At 37.1% G+C, this 26,975-nt stretch overlaps 1 protein-coding gene across 2 annotated transcripts in view; it reads right to left on the bottom strand.

Annotated features, from left to right (window-relative positions):
- hep (hemipterous) overlaps nucleotides 1–26,975 on the bottom strand; it is a 390,680-nt gene that overhangs the window by 101,303 nt on the left and 262,402 nt on the right. The window contains exon 9 of one of the 2 annotated variants that reach the window (XM_067138174.2): nucleotides 20,124–20,246. The exons of the other annotated variant lie outside the window; for it this stretch is intronic. Within the exon in view, the coding sequence (XP_066994275.2) occupies nucleotides 20,234–20,246 (13 nt within the window). The 3' untranslated portion in view covers nucleotides 20,124–20,233. Of the gene's footprint in view, nucleotides 1–20,123; nucleotides 20,247–26,975 lie in introns of those variants that run through there. 2 annotated transcript variants of the gene reach the window in all.

The raw sequence follows: 26,975 nt of genomic DNA, 5'->3' as shown, positions 1-26,975 counted from the left end.
GTCAGTATTGCTGATCTGTGAGAGGAGAAATGAGTTCTGGTGCATTGACCCGGTTGCATGCCGTGAAACTATGTAACTTTATCAGAGCAGTCTTTAGGCAGTTTTTGGCACAGGAATGTTTTCCGGTACAATGACAGGTTACTAAACTGCATAAACCAAGTAATTCACCTGCAACTTGCCTTGAATAAGTTTCCCGGAATATCATGGAATCGCTCAATTTGCCATGCTTTTAGATATAACATTTCATGAAAAACCTCTCAATCACTGTTCCGCATCTCTCTCACCCATTCCAGAAAGGCTTCCTCTACACCTGGGAACTTGCCATGTTTTGGGCCATGAAATGCCACTTACAATTCATCACTTGTTTTTTGTGAATTCACGGCCCACTGCTCTGTTATCATTTACTTCGGCGAATTTTACCACTTTTAGCTTGAATGAAGCCATGTAACAGTTAACTTTCCCCGTGACAAATATATACTAACAATGGTTTAGTTCAGATTGTGTGCAGCAGTGGCCCTTTCCGCATTCTGCGACAAGCCCACGAATTGGATGTGCGGCTCTTAATTGGCACAAAAATGTATGTGAATATTCAATCAAAAATTAAGGGTGCGGGTGATATGCGAGTAAATACGGTATATCAAAATACACTGAATAGAAGATGCTTCTAATTTGTCACAGGGTTGAAGAATAATAAATAAAGAGAACAGATTCTTAACATTATCTCGTAAATACAGCAAAAAGTAATTTGCCAAATATTTAAAACCCACCTTTCATTTAGAATAAAGGATCTACAAAATGTGTACATGTATATATGTGTGCGTGGTTTCCCTTTTTCAGCCATAAATATTTCTCACTTTGACATTCTCATTCATGTTCCCATAAAACCTCCAGCTATATTCACTTCATTATGTGTGTGTCACTGCCGCCACTGGAGGAGAAGTGGCTGCTACTAAGCAGATTCCAAGAACGCAAATATAATGTATATTTGATGTGTTAAACTGTTTATCGTCCTGAACAAAACTGAATGAATTTTTTTTTTTTTTGCTAGTGGCTTTACGTTGCACCGACACAGATAGGTCTTATGGCGATGACGGGATAGGAAAGGCTTAGGAGTTGGAAGGAAGCAGCCATGGTGTTAATTATGGTACAGCCCCAGCATTTGCCTGGTGTGAAAATGGGAAACCATAAAAAACCATCTGCAGGGCTGCCGACAGTAGGATTCAAACCCACTATCTCCCGGATGCAAGCTCACAACCGTATGACCTTGACCGCACGGCTAAGTCGCCCGGTAAACCGAATGAACTAATATGAATTCTCAGGTATGAAAGCTAGCAATGTATGGAATAATATAAGGTGTTATACAATAACTTAGCAACTGAGTGGAGAAACCACACATGTTAACATGCTACAGCTATGGAGCCAAACTCTGCATTTGGTGGACACGTGGGTTCGAATCCCACCGTCGGCTGTCCTGAGAATGGTGTTTGGTGGTTTCCCATTTTCACTTTCAGGCAAATGCTGGGACAGTTCCAATTCATAGACCACAGCCGATTCCATCCACCTCCTTACCCAATTTCGTTCCATCATTCTCTTCATCATCATTAGCTCCTCAACTGAGATGAACATCAGGAAGGACATCTGGCCATAAAAGCATGCTGTATAGGTCCTGCTCACCTAAACCACGATCCCATATCAAGAAATAGGACTAAGAAGTAGACAGACGACGACTTAGCAGGTAAGAATGCAGCTGATAGTAGATGCAAAAAAAAAAAAAAGGATACCACATCAGTACATCTGTCATCATTGGTGGGTGTGAGAAGAGTGGCTTTGTAGATTGTGGTGTGCCCTACATGGACACAGCTAGAGGATGAAAAAGGAAGAGAATATAGAAGCTGTAATCTGATATTAAGTCCTGGTGTTTCTTTGAGCATGAGAATCCCAAGTGGAGCAAACAGAATGGTTTGTAACTGAAACTAGATTGGAAAAGGAGAGTATTCTGGCACTTACACTGTTTATAACTGTGATGAAGAAGCCGGGACCCAATTTTGGTTAGACATAGTGCTGACTATGTCTTCTCATTGATCTGTGTTAGTCTCATCCTTGGCTCTGACTATATAAAAGTGACTCAAGATCTGAGTAGGCCTAATGCTAGAAGTAGTCCTATTCCTTGCTATGAATGATGAGAAAGTGGCATTCCCAGGGTTGGCTGGTGTGTGCATTTCATTTACCTTAACCCCTTCTGGCTTGGTAAGGAGAGCAAAAGGAAACTATAACACTCCTCTTTTCCCTAGTATGCCTCTTCAGTGACACCTCAGTCATCTATGACAGCTGATATCGGAGCTGTTGAGGGTCCAACCAGCCAAACCAACAAACTATATATAAACCATGATTGATGGCATGATGAGGGCAACAAAATCAGCATATGGACGTACAAGAATAAACATAATGTTATTTGCTGATCTTATTATTATTATTTGGAAAAAAGATAAGAGGAGTACAAGGACCGTTTGATGCAATAAATGGGAAAATTGAAGAATGAGAATCTGTGTAAAGAATAAAATAATGATCATGATAAGATGGAAGAAATAAGAGAAAGCATATAAAAGTCAGATATGAATTAATCACTGAGCTTCTTAAAATCTTATTCAACGGTCTACGTAACTATTAAATATGATACTAGGTGACTGTTTCTGGTCAGTATTCTGTACACAAAATCAAATTGCAGTGTATGACAGATGGGAAAGGGGAAATAAAGTGGGAGGAATGGAGATGAAAAATGATAAGCTAACCACTGTAAAGTTTCAAGTATCAAGTGCCTGAAAACCATTAGTTAATTTTGTATACCTTTAGTGAGTGAGGTTTAATGAAGATTCTACTCACTGGCAATGTCTACAATACTAAACTGAATAACCCAGCAAGAATTTGAGATGTCCAGCTGATATTGGCATATATGATGATACCACAGGGCTCATTAACTTTACAAGGTTTACGGATGTAGCAGTCTCTCCACATACTCAACAGATGAAGAATTAGTCAACACAGTCATCAGGAAAGAATGCGTAACAAATGTTCTAAATAAAATGAAATAAAATACAAATAACAAAATCAAGTTGTGGCTTTAAAAGAGCACTAAAGCTTTAAAGACAAGCAACAAGGGCTTATAAAGAATTTAAAAATTGACGCTATTATTCTCATATAAGCCAAGGCGTGTTTCTCCCTAACACATTCATATAGCAACCCAGTAAACTAAACAGTTCTAATAATAACGTTGCCAATTATTTATCTTCAACATCCCACTGACTTTTGAAACTACAAGAAAAAATCCAAGTTCCTTTCATCACAAAAGAATACCTTTGCTCATATTTTCTTTCACGACTATAGACTGAACATTTAAAGAAATCCCATTTATCCCTAAATCACTTTTAAGCTAAATAAAATCTTTGCCAATGTTTGCTTCTACCTCTTTTACACATTTGTGAAGTATTTAAACATTCTGAACATCACAAGCAGGTGTATAATGTAACCATATCCTATCAAATGTAAGTTAGTTCAATTTATTTCAAAAACTATAACAGCAACATTGATAAGACATAAGTGTTTGTTGCAAAAACAAATTTAACAAAAGAAAATCCACACCATCACCAATGACCAGTAATGAAGTCACAGGGGCATAGTAGCATTAGCAGTATCTTTTAAAAATACAATGAATTCTATTGCATATGTAATTTACGATTTTGATGACTGAATTTTAGAGGCATGATCTAGTATTCCAATATGAACAGGTGTATAAAAAAAAATCACATTAGAAAAATAAACATTTAAAAAAAGAATGCAAGTCAGTTCAACATTAAAGCAAACAGTTCCAATACATATCTAAATGCAAAGTACACAATTCATAGTATGTCTATAATACAGAAGTTAGAGAAAGACAGATATCTTCAGAGAGATCTAGGGAATACTTTTTATGTGATTAAAAAATTAATATAAAACTAACATATTTCTACAACCACTCTTAGTGTCAGGAAAATTTAATGTATATGTCATTTAGATAATGCAATTAAGTTATTCCAAATTTAAGGCAATTTATTCACAGGAAATTCTCACAAAAATTGATCAAGATACTTTACTCAGATGTAGGCACTGTGAAAAACAAATCATGAAGGGGCACATAAAATGAGAGGCATTATAGTATGATATTGCAATGCAATCTAATATACACATGCATTTAGCATTTGTAAGGCTAAATTAAAATTAAAGCTGCCGAACAGTGTAACATCTACCTAGGCGTAAAGCAGTGAAACATGTAACAGCAATTTCAAACTGGGAAACAATACAGTAAGAAAAAGCAGGTTCTACCCACCACCTCAAATGCCAACTACACACACCAGAGTTCTAAACAAAAGGTATTTTTGTACAACAGTTTCTTTAAAGAGCAGCCAGAAATTGCCAATCTGTAATGCTTTTTTGGTTTGAGTAATTTTACTGCTCATGAAGTTTTTCCAAACTCATAAAGATACTGTAAATAGAAATCTGTGGAGACAGATTTTCCTCCTTATCATCCCCTCAGAACTGTGCACTAAAAGTATTCATTAGGAGTAATTCTCAGTTGTCTCCCTACAATAAGTCTTAACCAGTATAAATGATATAAATTACTGATGTAATTGCTAACTGTAAGCTTTCTACAAATACTAAACTTACAAAAATGGTAATGTAATTTTGTATTAATTTTTTTATTTTCAAATCTAATGAGAACAGTATCACATGACATACAGTAGTATTTGTTGCCTTCCTAATTGAATGATGGAAAGTTCTCTATAGAAAAAATAGAAATGCTACAAACCTTATTTAGGTGAATCATCTTCTGAGCTCTTAAATGAACATTAAACATGCTTCAAAACTCTAAGTCCTCTTTTTCAATCTTGTTACAGTTCACAGTTTTAGAAAACAATTTTTTGTAAGGATCAGGAAAAAATTCACATGTAATGTGATAAACTGTAACACTTTTACATGAAACAACATATTTCCTCATTTGATCTATGTTTCATCATTACTACAGTATTACTCCTCTTTTATACTTTTCAAGAGACCCAAAGAATACTGGTGTAAACAGCTGACTGCTGTCCAAAAATTATCTGAGGTCATCGGAAGTTTGACAGTTGGTGTCATACGACAGTTGGTAATGATCGAACATGCTTGAAGCAACAAGCAACAAGGCTTTTTAGTGTAAATTATGGGAAACAACTTATATATACAAAAATACTCTGGAAAAGGAGGGAAATCACAATTCCATATTCTTAATTTATACAGTATTTCAATCTTAATCCTTTTACTTAACCCAAATAAAGGTCTAATATAAATTAACTGTTGAAACTACTCTGCCTTTGTAATTCTGCTCATCCACTGACTAGGAGAAGGGTACGGGTAGGTAGTAAAAATAATGGGTAATGTATTCTTCTAATCCAGTTATCTTTCTTAGAAGATATATAATTATTTAAAATACGATCAACTTTCTTTCTCTGGCTGGGACATTTTAAAACCAGCTACCATGCTTATTTACAACATCACAAATTTATTCCAGAAGGAAAACTAGACAATCACCATTTCCTACCAAAATAGTCCAGAATCAATCTCTACTTACACTTATTTCTAAATTATTTTCACCTCCTCTAGAGATGACAGATATCTAAATAAAATGTCCACTGCTGCACTTGCCTCAGCACTGGTAGGCATCACATCACTATGCTCATCTTCTTCATTGTCACTGGTGGGAGACTCGGCTGAAATTCGTTCCACAACCAACTCCTATGCACACTTTTTTCCTCTGAAGTTATCATAGCATCATCCACGCAAAGCTCAGGAGTGCAGTTTGACTGCTACATTCACCATACATCAGGAAGCAGGCCGCTGCCTTCTTCTTCTTCTTTTCCCCCTCCTTCTTGCAGCTGCGAGTTGGGATGATTCTTGAACAATCCTACTTTCAAGGTACAATTTGAGATAGTACTCTGCTTCAAAGCTTTAGTAAGGAAGTGAAGTGCATCCAGGATTGACACTTTGAATGATGATGGATCCTTTCCAGCACCCATAAATAATAAAATTCTCTGCACGAGGCTCTTCCTATAAAGTGACTTAAAGGAGTGTATAACTCCTAAATCCACAGGCTGCAGCTTGCTTGTGCAGTTATCAGGTAGAAATTCTAACTACCTGCTCCTCAAATAAACATCCATGGGATGTCCAGCACAATGGTTGATGATAATCTTTCTATTTTGCACACCCATTTTTGTATCTAGAGTAGCTGAGATTAGTGTCATAGACAGTTGGTAATGATCGAACATGCTTGAAGCAACAAGGCTTTTTAGATTTACCTATCACAAAGAGGTGGCTCTTCTCAGAGCAATAAGCACTGGCTCCAAACATCAAAGTAAGCTCCATTTTGCTGTGTTTCCCAACATGGAATTGGTCGATCCAGCCATTGGACATGCTGAAATTTACAATGCCAAGAATGTTCGCCACTTTATGCACATCTTCCCTCAACTCTTTCCAGTCTAACTGCGAGCATAGCCCGTAGTAAGGTTTGACAATTCACTAAAAATTGAGAACAAGCTATCACGCATTCTGGTGGCTACATCATGGTTCTTCATGTATTACCGTATTTACACGAATAATTCCCGCACCCTAACTTTAGGAAGGCTGATTTTGAAGAAAAAATAATGCCAACATTGAATAAAACCTGCACCCCAATTTCGTGCCTCAAATTTTAAAAAAAAATATGCGGGTATTATTCGCGTAAATACGGTAGTTACAAGAGTGTTTCAAAAGATGGTAGTGTTATCTGTCTAAGTCAGAGAATTTATGATATTATCAACAAGTGTGCATTAGTAGATTTTGTCACTCAATATGCTCTAAAGCATGGCTTCTTGCAGCACACAAGTGCTTGATGAAAGTTATATTTTCAATATTTTATGTAATCGTAATCCCTCATATCTAGGAAAAACAGACAACTTTACTAATGTGTGATTATTTCATGTATTCACGCAAAATATAAAATGCGCAGGAACATGTGGTAGACTGTAAAACAAATTCCAATCATAATGAAATGTAAGAGATTGTTTCAAATTAATATTCGGATGCCAATAATATTTCCATTTCTGTATAAAATTATAATAAATTACATACCTTCAATATCATCTTCACTCTGAGAATATTTGCTAACATCGCCTTCCAAGCCACTATCAGATAAATATAAATAAAATTTCATAAGAACTTCCATTTTCATTATTGTTATTACTATTATTAGGAAGGAAAAGTAACGAAATAAGAGAACAATGGCTGCTCCACCTGGGACTAATTGCCATCTCTGTGGAAAATTCTGTGCTTCCCGTATTGGGCTGTTCAGTAACCTACGGACTCACAAATGAAGAGGAGTTCTGACTGAAAGACTAACCTACTCATTTTTGGGTGTTTGCTATTGTATTGTACCATATTATTTTTATATCATTTTCATTATTGTTCTTGTTTTGTAGTGGAAATGCATATTTTACCTGATCAATCTAGGGTATATATAATGGTATTTCTGAAAACTGTACTTACTTAGTTGACTGTCAGAGTTTTTTATTCACATAATATGGTATAATATATAAACAAATTTAAATATCAATACTGGCAATTGCCTGGCATTTGCAGATGACCTTGCGCTGCTCACAAATAGTGTGGAAGAGGCTAAACACCAAATTGAAGAACTTGAAAAAATAGCACCAAAAGTTGGATTACAAATCTCATTTGAAGAGACGGAAATGATGCCATCCTTCAAGGTTGAACACCAACTATCACACTGAATACAAACAAATTAAGATTGTTAATAAATTCAAGTATCTTAGGAGATTATTACTTGGAACTTAAATGAGAAAGTATCAGTAGAAAATAGAACAACTAAATTGAAACAAGTACAACGTAAATTGACCAACCTACAAGAGGAAATCTCTCTCAATAAATGCAAAATTCAAACACTACAACTCCATTATTAAACCTGACGCAACTTATGCTACAGAAACACTATTCAATTTGAACACCAAATCAACAACAGATAAATTACAGAAGACAGAAAGAAGAATCCTTAGAACAATCCAACACAAAACACCAAGCAGATAGACATTGGTGATTATTACCTAATGAAGTTGTATACTAGGAAACTGAGTCAATAATACACACAATGCAGAAAAGGAGGGTTGCATTTTTCTGCCAAGACTACTAGAAACCCTGTTTCTCAGGAACCTCTTCTCTTCTCTTCTCCTCTCGGTCTTCAATTTGCTGCATTGTCAAGCCTAACTCACCTAAATCACCTTGGACTTCTTTGAACCAATTATTCTTGGTTTTACTTTTCCAAAAGTAGTTGGAAATACCACAGGAAAGATTGAAGCTGTAAAAATTCATAATTTTCAAAAAGTACTATCAAGAACTGCATAAATCTTCAGTTTTTATTCAAAATTAACAGAATATTCTCACAAAGGTATCATACTCATGATAAGAATATACTATAAATGTGAAAATAAGGTCAAATTATGATATTTATATTTTCTTTAAATGTACATTTTAAAATGAAGAAATTGAAATTCTATTGCTATTATAGTGACACTCTCATGTTCTCTATTCATCTGTGTGCTATGGAAAAAAGAACAGGGATTTACCTCCAAAAATTAAGGTAGGAGAATATTTTTCCTTAGTGTGTGCATTTTCATTAAAATTATCTTGGCATTTTTAGCGCAACCACTATATACAACCTGGCATCAAAAAGGTTAATTAAGGTACAGCTCTGAAATTTACCATGTATAAAAATGGGAAACCATGGAAAACCATCTTCAGGGCTGCCAACAGTGGCGAGGGGTTCGAACCCACTATCTCCTGAATGCAAGCTCACAGCTGCATGTCCTTAACTGCACGGCCAACTTGCTCGGTGTTACAAAGTGTGTGCTGCCTGGTTTGGTAATCATGCTGCGGTTACTTGAAATGTTATAGATTAGTTGAGACGCAATTTTACTTCGTTTTTTCATGTCTTGAACAGGCTGACGTGACTTAAATGGCAAAGCATAAAATGTTGCAAACGTAAATTGGAAGATTTCAATACATTGTGGGCATAGGAAATCAAACATTTTTTATGAACGATGGAAGAACGTAGAATATGGGGATGTAAAAGCGGGGTAATATTGTACCTACGTACTGGTTTCAGCAATTGCCTATAATTAGCACATTTATTTAAATACGATAATGACAAATGTGGATATAGATTCTGTTAATTCACTGCATATCTCCTGGCATGGAACTGTTACTACAATAACTAAAAATATCCTATCCATAAACAATAAGAGACAAGAGTTTTCAAATATGAATTATTTTGTGGAATATTTAAACTTTTAGAGTAAGATCTAATATGTTGTATGCTTAATTTATATTATATACAGCTGTAACATAACATCTCAATATAAACTATGAGCCCCAATCCAATAACCTAAACTACTAGTTCAATGTATTTATCTTATCCTGTTATCATAATAATTATAGAGTAAAGCCAGAAACGTTACTACTAGGGAGATTTACAATGAACTGAAAAAAATGTATAAACAGATATGATAAAATGTTGTTACTGATTCCCAAGTAGAAGACCAGTTGAATACAACCCACCATGAACAGGGCAAAATGCACTCTACTAGTACATGCTGACAGGAAAGCAGATCTACCGGACAATATACAGTTTTCCCCCAAATACAGGGCCAAAGCTCAAAAATGAAAATTTCTCTCTTTGTATTCATTAACCATTAAAACAATAAATTGCTAAAAAAAATGTCATTACCTGTAAGGATATTTCCAAGTAAAGATAGGTGATCTTTCCAGCTACATAATATATTGATGCTTCTACAATTCATTTCTGAATTAGGATAACTATAGAGGACCCGTGCTGTTCAGCAACATTCGTTATAAATCAGTCAGATAACTTGTCTTGATATGCCTGTCGTAGTCATTATTTTGCCTGCCCTTTTCAATGGTTTTATGAACATTTAAGAAGAAACACGTTATGGTATGAAGCAGTTTGTAGATAGAATTCATCCATTCTGACGTCATCATGTTATCTGATTGGTAAAAATATATCCCTATATTCACTTTTTTTATCCTGCAGTTCTTGATTTAAAGCTTCATATTGTGTTGTAGAAGGCAATGGTATTTTTAATAGCAGTTCTTCTATATAGAACAGTTGTCTTGTGAGCTCACAGGTTAGTCTCATAGGAGCGTTTTTTGCCAGGTAGAGATTATTTTAAAGATACATGGCCTTCACTCTTTCTAGTGTAGCTAGGTTATCCTTCTATAGGTGTTCCAAATAATGTCTAAGGCATATGTCATAATGAGGTCTGTTTATACGTAGACTTTTTCTCTTAGCACCATGTAACTTATTAGGAACGCTCTGTCGTCTGTTGAATATATTTGGAAGCTGGGAAAGTTTTAGAGAATAAAAGAATATCTAGCAAGGAACAGTGTTCTTCCATGATCATAGGAAGTGTATACTCTCTGGCTTGAGAGGTAGTAATCAGGCATGGCTGCATGCAATGACATTACTAAGGATGAAAAGCATATATACGGTATATATCAGAATATTAATGAAGGTGTTAGTCGCTTAGCAACCTGCTAAGTACAGAATGTATTGCGGGTTAGGGTAAGCCTTCGCCTGCAATTATTGGAGTGATGATTTAATGATTTAATTTTATGATTACTCAAAGTTGGCTTAACTTCAGAGACCTATCAATGTCTCATGATTCACCGGCAAGTAACTCTGGAGAGAATAAAACAGAAATGAAGCAAATCGGTCCAGAAGAATAGACGGATTTGCCAAAGCTGTTTTTTAAATTATTTTTACAGTTGGCTTTACGTTGCACCGACACAGATAGGTCTTATAGCAACGATGGGACACGAAAGGCCTGGGAGTGGGAAGGAAGCAGCCTTGGCCTTAATTAAGGTACAGCCCCAGCATTTGCCTGGTGTGAAAATGGGAAACCACGGAAAACCATCTTCAGGGCTGCCGACAGTGGGGTTCGAACCTACTATCTCCCAAATACTTCATCAAAATAAAATAAATATACAGTGACATACAGACCTAAACAGATAATAGGAACAATGAAATTAAGTTCTGAATAATACAATAATATACAATTTTATGAACTAAATTATGTTTTTAAACTAAATCCGTGGCTCAACAGCTCATTAGGATCTTGACCTGCCCAGCTAGATTGCCTACTAATAGTAAGTCATAGTGTTGATGATCAAGGCTGGCAACATCTAAACTTACGAATTTAATACAATGTAAAACATTTTCCCCCGGAAAAACTGTTCTCAAATAGAAACTTGATCCACAGAAATCAGTAGTGCACACAAGCCAATGGATAGCATTTCCAGCAAGTTCTGAAAGAAGTGAGTACTATATATTTCCTTTCTTTCAGCCTGTCTGGGCCAGTCTCATGGGAAACAGCTGGACTACAGTGGGCATGATCACCAATTAACAGTCTTTGAAGTGCTTGGTGTACATAACAAACTTGGTATTGAGGAGAGCAATGGCAAACTAACTCACTCCTCATCCTGCCCAGTGTGCCTCATATTGGTGCCACCATCGTTTTCTGTGATTTCTCTATAGCAGCATCATGTAGTGGAAGCAGTACAGTGTTAATATTATTGAAGGAAATGTTGGTTGGGTCATCAGTCCATGGACTGATTTGATGCAGCCCTCCTTGCTACACTACCCTATCCTCTTCATTCCTACATCCTACATCTACTCTAATCTACTACTGTTCTTACTGACCACAACTCCCTCAGAAACTAACTGAACAAATCCTGGCTGTCTGTTCTGTATGAAGGGAGTACTATATATTTCCTCATTCCATCTGAAGCCAATCACGTGGGAAACAGCTGGACTAGAGACAGCTCGATCGCCAATTAGTGGCCTTTAAGATGCTTGGTGCAAATGACAAAACTGGCCCTCTACGCTTCCAGCATCTTAATGTAAAAACTCACAATGACTGAGTAGGTCCATTGGAAAGTAAAGACCTGCTATTTTTTATTATTTATATACGGTAGTTTTATAGGCATTAGCATATCCTGAGTTTTAACTGCTAATTTGGAGAGTTCTTTTATTGTATGTGTTATTTACAGATATTTTGGAAAGTGAATATTGATAAGTTTAATATAGTTTAAGGTTACATTCTGTTTTGTTTGCCATGACAGTTATCTGATTACATATTAACTGGAAGTTTGTGTATTGCTGTTTTATTTTACACTAATAGCACATTATCTTCCTTCAGAGTCAACCAACTAGTAGTCCATCAACCATTCAGCATCTCGTAAACAAAAGTTATGATCCTCTGGTAAAATTTAAGAAAGGAAAGAAATGATGGAATGGTAGGATTTATCACATCAGATGAAAGACGAGGAGTTTGTAAAAATTTGGACAGTATTCCTTAGCATCAACTAGTAGTTGAAATAATAGAATTTATATAACTACATGCATCTTGTTTCTGAATTAGAACTACATCATTATACTCGAAATTAATTTTAAAAGGCAATTTGTTCTCGTCCTAACATACAGGAGCTGCTGCTGGTGTCATTGAGTACAAGTAAAGAGAAATCAAATATGTCATCTGCTAGGCCAGCTGATCATGTTAAATTGCAAACTTTAGAAGAAAACATTGCTAGAAAGGCTATTAATATACATCTGATAGGAAGTCATTCAAAAAAGTAGCACAGTGAAATCTTCCTTCAGAGTCAACCAAATAGTAGTCTATCAACCATTCAGCACCCTGTAAACAAAAGTTATGATCCTCTGGCAAAGTTTAAGAAAGGAAAGAAATGATGGAATGGAGGAGTTTTCACATCAGATAAAAGATGAGGGAGTTAAAAAATTGGACAGTATTTCTTAGCATCACAATTGATCTTTTCCCAGGTCCCAAACACCAGGGCATTGACAAAATAAAGGTAATGTAGATATGCAAAGGAAGTATAAACAAACACTGAATTCTGAGTGAGCTACAAAACGAGACAAGATAAAGAGAAAATAAATATTCAGGTATCAAATCACATAATACCAATACTATAATCAGTGAAGTAAAGCAGTGAGAACTGTTATGAATACAAGAGCAAAAATATGTGAAATCTTCCCTGATGTGGTGTTTGATTACTTTCTCGAGATCCATGGAAATAAAAAACAACATGACATGGTTAGGGCCAAATATCTACGTAGAGTAACAGAAATTGAAAGAGATCAAATAAACAACACAAGTAACGAATTGATAAGCAGAGAAGAAGTCAACATAGCACTTAACAGTATAGCTGTTGATACATCTCTAGATAGATAGATAGATAAAGCTTCATCTGTACCGTGTCAATGTAAGAATGATCAAAGAAAAGGTTCCAGCAGAAATAATTGCCATTACTGCTACATGCATGCTATCAGTAGGGTATATTCCATTACGTCTTACAACAACAAAAACCATTTTGATACACAAAGGAAGAGATACAATGGATGCAAGGGACTGAGGGTCCATTACAGTTGAATGAATAATAGAAAGAATTCTCTATTGACATCTGCGTGAATTCAGAATTCGTCAGCTTTTATTTCAACCACAGGTGTTTTACTGCTTTGTTAGATTTCATAATGCAGGAAGCTAAATTGGAGAAGTCAAACGTAGCTATTATTTCTTTATATACACAAAAAGCCTTTGATAATGTAAGTCACAAACTCCTGATAAGAATCTTTTAACTGCATTGTCTATTTCATCTAGAAATCTAGTTATCCTCCAAACTGATAATCTTTGAAAGTTATATAAAAGAGACATAAATCTAAATCCATACCACACTCTCACGATGTTATGCAAGGCTTCCTCTCCCACTATTCTTGTTTAATGTTGCTAGAGATGAACCTGTAACCTTACTGTGGTGGAGAGGCTTGCGCGTCCCAGAAAAATAAAGTGGCCGAGCCATACATGCAACCATATTGGATGGGTATATGTCAAGAGACCAGGCTAATGAATGGTTCATCCAAAGAAACATTCAGAAGTTGCAAGGGTGACATAGTCTGGATGACTGACTGATATGGCTTTGTAATAATATTTTACATGGCTTAGCTATGTTGATACAGTTATGGAATTGGAAGCAACAGGAAACTACAGCCATAACTAAATCCCAACGACATGTAGCTCTCTATGAATGAATGATCTTCTGGTGATGGCTTCCTCCCGGCTGAGATATCCAGAGGTAAAATAATCCCCCCATTTAGATCTTCAGGTGGGGTCTACAAAAGATGGAGGGAGTGCTATCATCAGGAAGATGAATACTGACACATCAGTGAGTCAAAGTGTGAAATGTAAGAAGTTTGAATTCTTATGGTAGGTCAGAGAATCCAAAAAGGGAAATGGACAGACTAATGTTAGATGTAGATGGCATAAGTGAAATACGTTGGTAGGAAGAGCAAGATTTTTGATCAGATGACAACAGAATTATCGACACAAAATTAAACAGGGGATAAGCAGGAGTTGATTTAATAATGAATAAGAAAATGGGGCACAGGATAAGCTACTATGGCAAGGATAGTGAATGGATTATGGTTCTCAAGATACACACCAAACCAATGCCCACCACAATAGTGCAGGGCTATATGCCTACAAGTTCACCCGATAGTGAAGACATCTGGCTGTATACAAGGACAAGAGCTGGAAACACTGGAAGATTATCAAATAAATTTCCATTATGATTAGGCAGAAATTCAAAAACCACGTACTGGATTGCAAGACTTTCCTAAGAGCAGAAGTGGACTCTGACCACAACTTGACAGTCATGGAATGCCACCTGTGGTTGAAGAAATTGAAGAAAGGAAGGAATGCAAGGAGATGGGATCTAGACAAGTTGAAGGAAAAGAGAGTGAGGAATTATTTCTAAGAACATGTTGCATAAGGACTAAATAAAAATGGTGAAAGATTAAAGTAAAACAATATATAGAGTGGACAGTCCTGAAGAATGAGGTGAGAAGGGCAGCAGAAGAAAAGTTAGGAAGAAAGGCAAGGTCAAGTGAGAATTAATGGATAACTCAAATACCCGACTGACGAATGGTGAAGGTACAATAAAGCAAAAATTGAGGAGGGCAGAAAAGAATGCAAGTGATTAAGGAAGAATGACTGATAGAGAAGGCTGTTGAAGGTGTTATGGTTGGAGGAAAGACAGATGCTGCATACAGGAAAACCAAGGAAACCTTCGGAGAAAGAAAAACTACATTTACGAATATTAAGAGCTCGGATCGAAAAACCACTTCTTGGAAAAGAAAACAAGGCAGAAAGATAGCAGGAACATACTGAACAACTGTATCAAGGGAAAGAAGTAGATGATAAAGTTCTGGAATAAGAAGAGGCTGTTGATGTTGATAAAATGAATCTCTATTTCGAGCTCAGAATTCGACAGAGCTTTCAGAGACCTAGATTTGATGACTGACACTAAGAATTCCTGCCTACTGCCATTTCTTGATGGATGCAGTACTTTTGCATCTATCTCTTGGCACAGGCCAGAGCAAAATGGAGCTTCCACCGTCCCAGTCTCATCCATGGTTATGACAATATGGAAGCTGTTGGGGTATGGGTAGTGCTAAGTAATGACATTCACAGCACGACCAGTGCGCCTGATTGTCATGAAAGGTGTTGCTCAAACTAGTTTATGGACCAATGACCCAAACAACAACAATGACGATGATGATGATGATGACAGATGACCTAAGTGATCACCATGTTGCCATAAATTATGGCTTTCAGTTCATTACCAATCAAGACCCGCTGACTGTGTCAATACATTGTGGTCACTGTAGGAAAAGGCTGCACTTGTTGCTTTTTTTTTTTTAACATTGCACTTACACATCGAAGGTTTACGGTTACAAAACAAGAATTAGAAAGGCCTAGGATTAGGAAGGTAGCTGCCAAGGCCTTAATTATGCTGTAAGATACTAAAATACATTGTCATTCTATTAAAGAATGCATGCTGTAGGGTTAACCTTCCTAATACCAAGATTAAGAACACACACAGATTATCAAGTGGTACAAATATACCTAAGAGAAATGTTTGCACATTTATTTCACATTACTATCCACCATATTTTTCTCCACAAGTTGGGTTCTCATACTGTAAGTTCCTTCAGTTCATTTACCATGTTAGTAAAGTACTCCCAAACAGGACTTGCATGTTGTTTCAGTTTGTGGGTCTGAATGTTCCTTACAAACAAAGCACAAACCCTTATTACACCTCTTTCTCTATTTTCTATCATTCTACCTCACACACAATTTACAGTGTCTGATGCTTGATCTTGTTTGCACCATTTCCATGCTCTCCACCACATGTTCACCTCCCAGATGTTCCTTCATTGCAGTCAGAGATTGTGATTCTACCCGCTTTGTTATCCTTATTCTGTCCTCCACATGCGGTTAAAACACCATACGTACTTTACCAAGCTGGGTACAAATATTCCCCACACCCTTTTCAGATGCACAATTTAAAAAATGCAATTTTGTTTTTACTTTTGGCTGTATCATGATATTCAGCAATGTTTATTTAACAATGTAACCGTGTATGAAAACCCAACAAAAATGTTAATGCATATAATAATTAAGAAATGGAAGGTTAATATTACAGTCGTCCCTTAGATATTTTCCCCTCTTACAATCTTTAAAGAGAAACATAATATGATATAATAGTGCAACAGTGCAGGTGGAGAGCACTAGTTCAGCACTGTTTTAACTTGCCTTTCAGCACTGCTGTCTAAAATCTGCAATTATTAGAAAGAAGTAATCAGAATCTAGAACATGAGCGAATCTTACATCCTAATCATTGCTGTAGTTGGGCCAGTACGCCTTACAACCATAAATTAAAAAATTCAATTAGCATAGTGAAAAAAGTCATAGAATTGAAAATACCCATTTAATCTTTATTAAAAATTGCTATAAGCTGCTTGAAACCTTTATAAGTAGGTCAGATTTATTATTTTCAAATAAAGCACTGGTCCTAGCTTGATATAGTCATGATAGGCTATACACAGTAAGACCAATATTGCATCCTTCCCCTTTGTTGAAATGCTTGTCTACTGTTTACTCTTTTTGAGAACCATGGACAGTCACCTCAAGAGTTGTGGAATGATTAATTAATTTCCAAATTTTGTACCTTTTCCTCACATTCACACTAAACTTGGTATGGCTCCTCAAGAATTTTGCAGCAGTGATTCACTTAATTAAAAAATCACAAAGATGCTGTGCAGTCAAGTTGCTACAGGAGGAATTAACTTATAACTGTTGCCAATGCAACAAATTTAAACCCTTCTAAAGAATTATTTAGCTGCAGAATTTCTCTGAACTGAAAATATATTGCTTAGCTACATTCAAAAGTTCATTTACCACTACAATAAAATATTTCATAACTGTTAATAAAGACTACAGTCATTTTAAATTTTGCGGTGGGTGATTTTAATCTGAAAATGTTGGCTAGTTGACATGAGTATAATAAGAGTAATAAATGCCACAAAAGATGAGCTGTAAAGTCCATTCAGAGCCTCTTTCGACACAAAGGTAAGTAATTTAAAAAGAACTCCCTGAAACTAATTCCACCTAAAACAATGATTCTAGTTTGATATTGTCAAGGTAGGCTATACACGCCAAGGCCAATTAGACAGTGCATTCACAACACTACAGATCGAATTGCCAAGGTCCTCCACAAACACAATATAAAAACCGTGTTTGGCACCGCCACTAAAACTGCTCACAGCTTGAATAAAACCTAGGACAAACTGTCCCCATTTTTACATCCTGGGGTATACAAAATTCCCTGTACTTGCGGCAAGGTAGGGTGGGTGTCCCAAATATCGCCTACCATAACTATTTCCCTGTATGTCAACCTCCTGGGGTGGAAAATCAAGCTGGAAACTAAATGAATATCACTAGGAACAATCTTCCTTTGGTTCCCAGAGGTCAAATCACTCCATAACTTACGCCAGTTTAAGTTAATTAGCAAAATGTCAAAAATTGTCCCAAGACAATTTCGCATGATTGTGTTCCTAATATCGGCTACCCCTGTTCCTAATACCGCCCACCAGGCGAAATTAGGAGCACCTGTTAAAAACGAGTTGCTAAGTTAGTAGAGCACACATAACTTACCTTTGTTAACTAATTTCAAACTTTTGGTACGAAAAGAGGACTTAAATTGAAAACGAGGACAGACAGAAATGCTTCATTATTTATTAGATAACCAAAATACGTGTATACATTTAGTAGGCTTGCACTTACAACATAATCTAGTCCAATTAAATTTCAGTTAGGCCTATTCAGACAGTACGAACATGTGTATTTTTTCCGCTCACCACTCACTGCATCACAAAGTTTGTGATTCCAGTTGGAGCACGAGCAGCACATAACCCACTGCTGTCCACTGAAATCGCCTGAAAACTTCTCGTTATAAAATGTGCAGGTGGCATCCATAGAATCAGGGTCGTCAAGGCCCACATAAAGATCATCTTCGGCGTCCACTAGCGGAGGTTCATTTGAATCCTCACTGTCGGAAGAGCTTGAGACTTTACGCTTCCTTCCTACAACTTTCTTCTTCTTGTTGGTGGCACGATTCCTCTTTTGTGCTGCTGCACTAGTTGAGGCCTGATTAGAATGTTTTTGGCCTTTAGCGGTATAGAAGTCTCCCAGCTTTTTCTTATAAAGAGAGTTGGTCAACACCATGCTCTCTCCACCCTTTTGTTTGCGAGATGGTGGTTGCACTTTTGGTACGGCTCTTATGTCCTTGGGTGAGATTAGGCCTGCAGCATGGAACAGGGTGGAGCCGGATGACGGTTTATCTTGACCAGCTATCTGAAGTTTTCCGTCAATAGTACTAGGTGACGGAGTTGTTTGATCAATTCCTGCCGCGTCCACAGAGAGTTGAGTCGCGCACACAAGATCAGGAGTAGGTTCTGGGCCGCTATCGTTCACTGCTTCGAGGAAATCTGCTTCGGTAAATACAGAGTCATTAAAAGGATACATACCAGCGGCACGAAAACCACTCATAGCATTGCTCATGGTTGCTGACCTGATGTATGCTTTGCCCATGAGTTCGGCAACTTCATAGTGTGTCACACCTCTGCCCTCATTGCTAGAAATCCATTTCTCAATTTCTTGATTGTAAAAAGTCTTGAATGGCTTCATGAAAGCAACATCTAATGGCTGCATTATATGCGTGCTGTGAGGTGGCAGACAGACCATTATGAAATGATTTTCTCGAGAAAAGTTTATCACTTCCAGGTTCCTTGCATGAGAGTAGTGGCCATCCAGGATTAATACAACCGGATCTTCTGCTGTAGGTTGAATAAAAGAAGCAAAATGTTTCATCCATTTACAGAACAAATCACACTGAATCCAGCCTGATGGGTGAAATCCTGAAATAGTTCCAGAAGGAGCTCCCTTCAATAGCTTCAAGTCATGTTTTTTTCTGGGAAAAACTATCATGGGAGGAACGTACTGGCCAACAGCAGACATAGAGGTGACAATGGTGTTCAGCTTTCCCAGCTCTGCCGATGACATTTTGTAGACTGCCGGTTTCCCTTTTGTGCAAATCACTTGTACATTTTTGCTTTGAACAGTTGTGATGCCAGTTTCGTCTGCATTAAAAGTTCTGGCAGGGTTGAACTTGATTTTGGCAAGTTCTGTTCTAAGGATATAGGAAAAAAAAGTTCACACTTTTTTCAGTGAACCCTTCTTGTCAATCTTGACAATGACTGTGGAATTCTTATTGTCAGCTGGGATGTCCTTTTCAAAAACAAGTTCAACCACTTTCGACCTGTGATGTTGGTTCTTTTAGAAGGGATGAGGAAGATTGTTCCTTAAAGCAAGTTGGAAGGCCATCTGCTTCATGTCATTTCGAGTCAAACAGAAAAAAAAGTCTTTCCATTCCCATGCAGTACTCAACCAATTCCTTTTCTAAATCGGGCGTCAGCACAGGTTTCCTTCCAAGTTTCCTTCTTACCACAGCAAATTCTTCTTCGTTTTTCCCCTTTGCACTTTTTTAATGTAGTCTCGAATCGTTGATCTTGGTACTCCACATGCTTTTGATGCTCTCGGCATTCCCACTTCTTTGTTCTGAACAGCCCGACATGCACCCTCAAGACTCGACGTGCTCCACGTTTGCCTTCTCTTCTCTTGGCATCTTATTTACGAGCCCTGCAACAACAACAACAAAACATAGAATTGGGTTAAAATCTAGAGTAGACTGATTAAGTGAAACTGTTAGGTGAATGAAAGTCGGTGCTCCAAATATCACCTAGGGGCGGGTTGGTAGGCGATATTAAGAACACAGCTCATTCAACACAAAAATACTCATGACCGAGGTTAAAAACAGTTTTTAAAAGTAATAATCTTTGGAATCCTCATTTAATGCACTTTCAAGTGATATAAAGAAAATTATGATTTGGAAAAAGTTACCTGGTTATTCCCTGGATTGATTGGAGACAAAAAATACGTTCATCACAGATTCAAACACATCAAACGTCATACTGCTGTTGTTATCACTCATAGGAAGCTTGCCACTGGCGCTATGTGGCAATACATCAGGACGTCAAGTTAACTACGTAATCTCATAGATGGCGCTCATGGTAGCTTGCAAACGGATAGGTGGCATTAGGAACAGAGGTGATATTTGGGACACCCACTCTATACATCGGCCAAACATGCCGGTCCATAGCTGAGCACGCTCTATAGTTGGGTCATGATGTCATGTTCCAAGATGCTCGAGCTCTTACCCACACTAGACACTACAGGTCCAGGATTATACGGGAAGCTGTGGAAATACATAGAAATCCTAACAATTTCAACAGGGTCACTGGCTATCAATTAAGTAATACCTGGTTGCCAGCCATTAAGAATTTACGTAGGTAGTTCCCTTCCCTGTCCCTTCACTATTGTTATTTCGTCTTGGTGTTTTCCAAATTTGTACGTTCCTCAGAGCCAGATGTTTCATTCCAGGCTTGCGTCAATGTCATATGTTAAGTACACATGTTATTTGAACCTCATAGACTGATTCTGATGGTTCAGTCAGCTTCCGCTTCGAACGCTAGCGCTGTGCCACGTCCAGGGAGCCATCTGGTGGTGAATGAACATATCATTTCCACTTCTATTATAATGTCTAAATTTAAAAAAGTAATTGTTTAAGAAGCCTTTCTCGTGGACAGTCGAGATTTTCTTCTGATGACGCAGAGCACAGTTCTCTGTAAAATGTAAAGCATTTCACCTTATTTTCTTGACACCGCATAAGCCCAAAAGCCTATACAGTATCATGTCTATAAGTACAGGCCGTGAAAGCATCAATGGCAACAACAACAAAAAGTGGCTAAGGGTTTTGTTTCGAAGAATAACAAGACACAGTTTGGAACTGACCATTAAGATAATGCCACCATCTTTATTTGATTTGCCCAATCCTGAGTGTTGTGACCCCAGAGTTGTTTGTAAAATTTCTGATGTAATGATACCATCTTGGACAGTGCTGAGCTTTCTGTAGGGTGTGCTGGAGAGGCAAACCAGTAATCATATTTATTTGCCCAAGCCATTTGCTTGCGGCCCTTTCCTATACTCTTCTGCCTTCAATCTTCCCTTCCACAATACATTTCTCAAGGTTTTTCCCCATCTCGCTCCACGATGTGGCCAAAGAATTAAAGGATCGTCTTGTAAACACGAGATGAAAGGTGTCTACGAATTTTTGGTTCCTTGATGATGGACACATGTTTTTCATGCAGTCCAAGACACTTGTACTATTCTCCTCCAGCACCACATTTCAAAGGCATCGATGGGCTTCCAATCAGTTGCTTTAATGGTCCAGGTTTCACAGGCATATGATTCACTCACTTGAAAACCCTGTTAAACATAATGTTTTTTTTTTAAATTTCAGTTACTGATACCAATGCTAAACTCTTAGCGCCCTTTACAGTACATGGCTGTGAAATTTTCCATTTGCAAACCCCAATAAAACAGCTTAAAATGGCCAAAACAAAGTTCCTTCAACTTGCAAAATCTGCTAAAATTGAGATGGTTGCAAAGGTAAAACCTGCTAAAAAATTACACTTGTAAAACCTACTAAATTACATAAGCAACATGGCTGCTCGTTAAGATACATATGCAAACCCTCCTAAATTTTTTTTTCAGTACAGTCCTAATACCATGTACACGATCCTGATACCTACACTAATATCATGAAAAAAACGTGGGACAAGAATGTGTTGTTCAAGACTGGAAACATTGGTCAGACAATACCTGGAAGGAAACTGGTCAGTAGCATTTTCGGTTTCGAAGGGCTAAGAAACTTACAATAATGAAGAATCGTTTGATAACGATTTCCAATCCAGACAGCCGAAGAGTTTAAACAAAAGAGGGAAGCTGTTCAGAATAAACTTCTCCCTAGTTCCATCCCCAAGGTCATTGCCCTGAAGAGCCAAAAATTGAATGTCGCCATAACATTACTCAAAAAGCACTATGGAGACAACTGGGAGGAGCTGAAAACCTCAAGTTCTTTTTAGACCTTTTCAAGGAACAGGACCACCTGCTTGGCAATGAAGATAATGAGGATGGAGAGGCGTCTGATGAGATGGACGCTACAGACGTTGAGATTACTTAATCATTATGAACATTGTCAATATATTTTTAAATAAAGATTTGACTGTTACAGTAATAAACATTTTCGAATTAATTACTATCACAGTTCTCAACTACCTGTGTTTACTATCTTTCTTTTCAAATCTTTTACTATGGTTTTTTAGTTAATATTTTTGGTCACAATGATAGTTGATGTTGCGTTGTTAAAAGCAATGATTGCCATTTTTCTCTTCTATTTTCCAAGTACAATTCGTTTAGATAAATTTTCAAGTTATCATGATATCCAGACCAAGAAAATATATTTTAAAATTAATTTACTAAACTTCTATTTTACACTTTCATACAATTTGTTAATTCTTTCCAAGTTCAGCTCAAGCAGAAGCTAAATACTGTTTAATGTGTTCAGATTATTACATCTAGTTTTTACAATTTGCTTTACTTTGCACCAACGCAGATAGGTCTTATGGCAACAATTGGATAGGAAATGGTTAGGAGTGGGAAGAAAGCAACCGTGGCCTTAATTAAGGTACAGCCCCAGCAGTTGCCTAGTGTGAAAATGGGAAACCTTGGGAAAACCATCAGATGATTATACTGTAAGCTCAAGAGAAGGGGGGTTAATTTCAACATGAACAAAAATTACCCGATATTAAATATTTTGTGATAATTTATCTTAACTTACTTTATTTGGCTGTCACTCCCAGTCACTTGTTCTAAAATATTAAAATACTGTAGTCTCTTGCATTTTACAACACAAAATAAATTCAAAATATGTAGACAAGAAAAATGTCAGACCTGCCATTAAGTCTTTGGCATGTTTTGCAAGTAGAAGTCAAATTTTACTGGTTTTGCAAATCAGAACATGATCAGAATGGCCATCGACACAGCTGCAAAACCTGCCAAATTTGACTTCCTCTTGCAAAACCTCCTATATGTGAACTTTAAATTATTATAGTTCAAAAAACATTTAGATGAGATTATTCAGACTTTAAATGAGCTTTTTTCCCCTTGATTTATGGGGGAATAAAAATCTCCTGGGGATTAGCTTCAAGAAGTTTCTGCCAATTTTCTCCATTACATTTATGATGCATTTAGCAGGATTTGCAAGTGGATGACTCATATGTGATCACAGAAAGACAAGGGATTCGACAAGATAGATCTTGATGTAGATGCTGATTCCCATAGGGAATCAGATATAATTGTTCCGAATGAGTAAATTTATAATACCAATATAAATGGTCCCTTATTGGACATTATACATTTTCCAGCTAACTCATTCTGGTTGCCAGCGTTTCGCCCCCGTGTGCTAGGCTGGGCTAATCAGTTGGTACCTAGCACACCTACCAAGACGCTGGATAGTGCATACCGTGGAGGCCACTGCGTAGGCTAATTGTAGCCACCGGCAGTGCCAATACACTATGAGAGACATTGTCTCATTATCAAAAATTGATGCCTGCTTGGCCATCAGATGATGTAGATGCTGATTCCCATAGGGAATCAGATATAATTGTTCCGAATGAGCCTACGCAGTGGCCTCCACGGTATGCACTATCCAGCGTCTTGGTAGGTGTGGTAGGTACCAACTGATGAGCCCAGCCTAGCACACGGGGGCGAAACGCTGGCAACCAGAATGAGTTAGCTGGAAAATGTATAATGTCCAATAAGGGACCATTTATATTGGTATTAAGATAGATCTTCACGGAGTTGGTGATTAATCTGCTTTGAAAGATCTTTGTCAGCTTACTCATAGCCACTTATCCTTTACCTCATTTTCAGAACTCCCTAAATCGTTGATTATTGACCCAAGGTTTCATAAACTCTAGTTGTTCTAGGCAGCCTGTGAATTCAAGTTGTGTTGCTCTGCCAATCAACATCACTTTTGACATTTTAAGGCTCAGACCATGTTCTAGGCTTACATTTTTCACTTTGGCAAGCAGGTGTGCCAGCTCATCTTCACTGCTAACTAAGAGGATGTTACAATCAGCAAAGCATAGGTTGTTAAATTTCTTGCCACAAGAGTGAAGCCACCATACACGTCATTCAGTACTTCCTTTATGACAGACTCAGCATAGATGTTATACAGTCGACCCTGCCCTAACGGACACCTTTATTCAGTGGACACCTGCCTATATGGACATTTTTCCACGGAACCAATTTTATTTTACAAAAGACATGTGTTAAATAACCCTCTTATAAGCGAACACCTCAAACTCTGGACAGCGGACATCGCCACTGGTCTTATCCACAAGCGGACATTTTACACGTTCCAGGACACTTTCTTCACACAAGGCTAATTCACTCCTTCTCCTAATATCATCTGCATTCCTTTTGAGTGTACTATTTCGGGTCCAAGGAAAACAGAAAGAAACACACATAGGAATGCTGAAATAGCCGTGAGGTTAATTCTTCTGAACAGGGTCGCTACGGTCGCCTCGTGTTCTAATTAGTGTACATTCTGACAATTCTAATTGCCAGGGAATGCTACCAGAGACTGTTTACTCACAAGTTACCGAGGGATCTTCCAGCATATCTTCCGTCATTCTATTCATAACTCAGATTGTTGCTGATAAGGTCGAGGTCAGGTAGCTCAGTTAAAATTGACAAGGAAGAAACTTTTATATGCTGATTGTTGAGGCAGAAATACCACAGCATTTCAATCACCCAGTAAACACGATTACGAAGGACGAGGGCGTTTAGTCCTCAAGAGAAGAAAAAATGTAGTGCGAAAGGACATTCCCTGAAAAATTAAACTGAGGGAAAACACAATTGTGAAGAATAAAAATAATATTTGAAGTGAATGGAACAAAAATAGGACTCGAGGAATGAAAAGAAAGTGGAAGTCAGTTTTCGCAGAAGAGAACATTGCGGTATATGAGTGGTTCAAATGTGTCCGAGCAAAGACACTGTGAGTAAATGGGCAAGAAAAAGAGCAAGAAATTGCAAATAATCTGAAAGTTGAGATTAATTGAATAAAGAATCTGTGTCACAATGGGTCATTATTCCCTTTTCACGAATATCACAGTAAAGAAAAATGTGCTAAATTTGTATGTCCAGCTGAATGATTACTTTCCGAAGCTCTTATGAACGTAAAGGCTGTAAAATAACTTGTAATATCTCACAGGTAAATATTTAGTTAGAAATTATTTAGAATAATCAACATAAAGATATTTAAGGTGAATTTTCTTTGCCGTTAAAATGTTTGATTTTCTATTAATTTTTAAACCTTGTTTTAGCGGACACCTCTCATAACAGACATTTTTTCACAGAACCAATGGTGTCCGCAGAAGAGAGATTCAACATGTCTGTTACTTTTTAACTGTATAAGTAAGGAGACAAGATGCATCCTTATCTGACTCCCCAAGGTGCTTTGAAGAAATCTGAGCTATTACCATCAACTTTCACAGTTGCAGTATTTCCTTCATACAGGCCTTTCATCAATGATACCAAGTGGAAAAGGAAATCAAATTTATTGAGTACCTTTTCCACATCTCAGGAACTAAACTGAATAATAGTAGTGATACCGGTGGTAGACACTCTGACGATGTTATGTCTAGTAGAGAAAATCTTTCAGATTAATAACTTATGGTAGTTTCATTGATACAACATTTACATCTATAATGTGAATATATGAATCAATGAAAGACATTTATTTCTGCTTGAGATGTGTCTATGAATGCATGTAAAGTCATGTACTTCCTGTGAGAAAGAAATATTACAATTAAGAACACCCTGCAACATTTCCGTCAGTACATGAACCAGGTTTTCATTCTGAACGAGCAGCTGACAGGGAAAAAGCCAGCTGCCAGCTTAGGAAATAAGTTTCTAGCACGCTACACTCAGTGTGCTTCACAGTCACTCAAGGCCTCCAACAGAAATCATTCGATACTTCTGTAAATACCTCGCATCGTGAGAAGTTCAGTAAGAAAGCAGCTTACTTTGTTTCATCTCATTCATCAAATGAAGAAACTATTAATTAATTGATGAAAACATACTAGGCAATTTAAAAATATATTCAAATAATGTTGAAAATACCACATAAGATAAAAACAATGGTATGTGTTTTATGTGCCTGCAACTGTTCCTGGTTTAAAGAGACATCAGCATGTCAAACCCAGGCTAATGCATCAGTAAATCCCTTGATATGAGTCTCTTCCATTAAAGCTACTCCTAAATGCCAACGGACTGTCCACAGATTCAATCCTATAACCTTAAGCACACAACGTAAGCTTCTAAAGTATATCCTATACAGCTAGTAAATTATGAAATGATTGTAGTATTATATTGACTGTCCTAAACAAAACAATCCAAGTG

This window comes from Anabrus simplex, chromosome 1 (assembly GCF_040414725.1).
Source record: "Anabrus simplex isolate iqAnaSimp1 chromosome 1, ASM4041472v1, whole genome shotgun sequence".
Lineage (NCBI taxonomy): Eukaryota > Metazoa > Arthropoda > Insecta > Orthoptera > Tettigoniidae > Anabrus > Anabrus simplex.
This window is presented reverse-complemented; position numbering and strand designations above follow the sequence as displayed.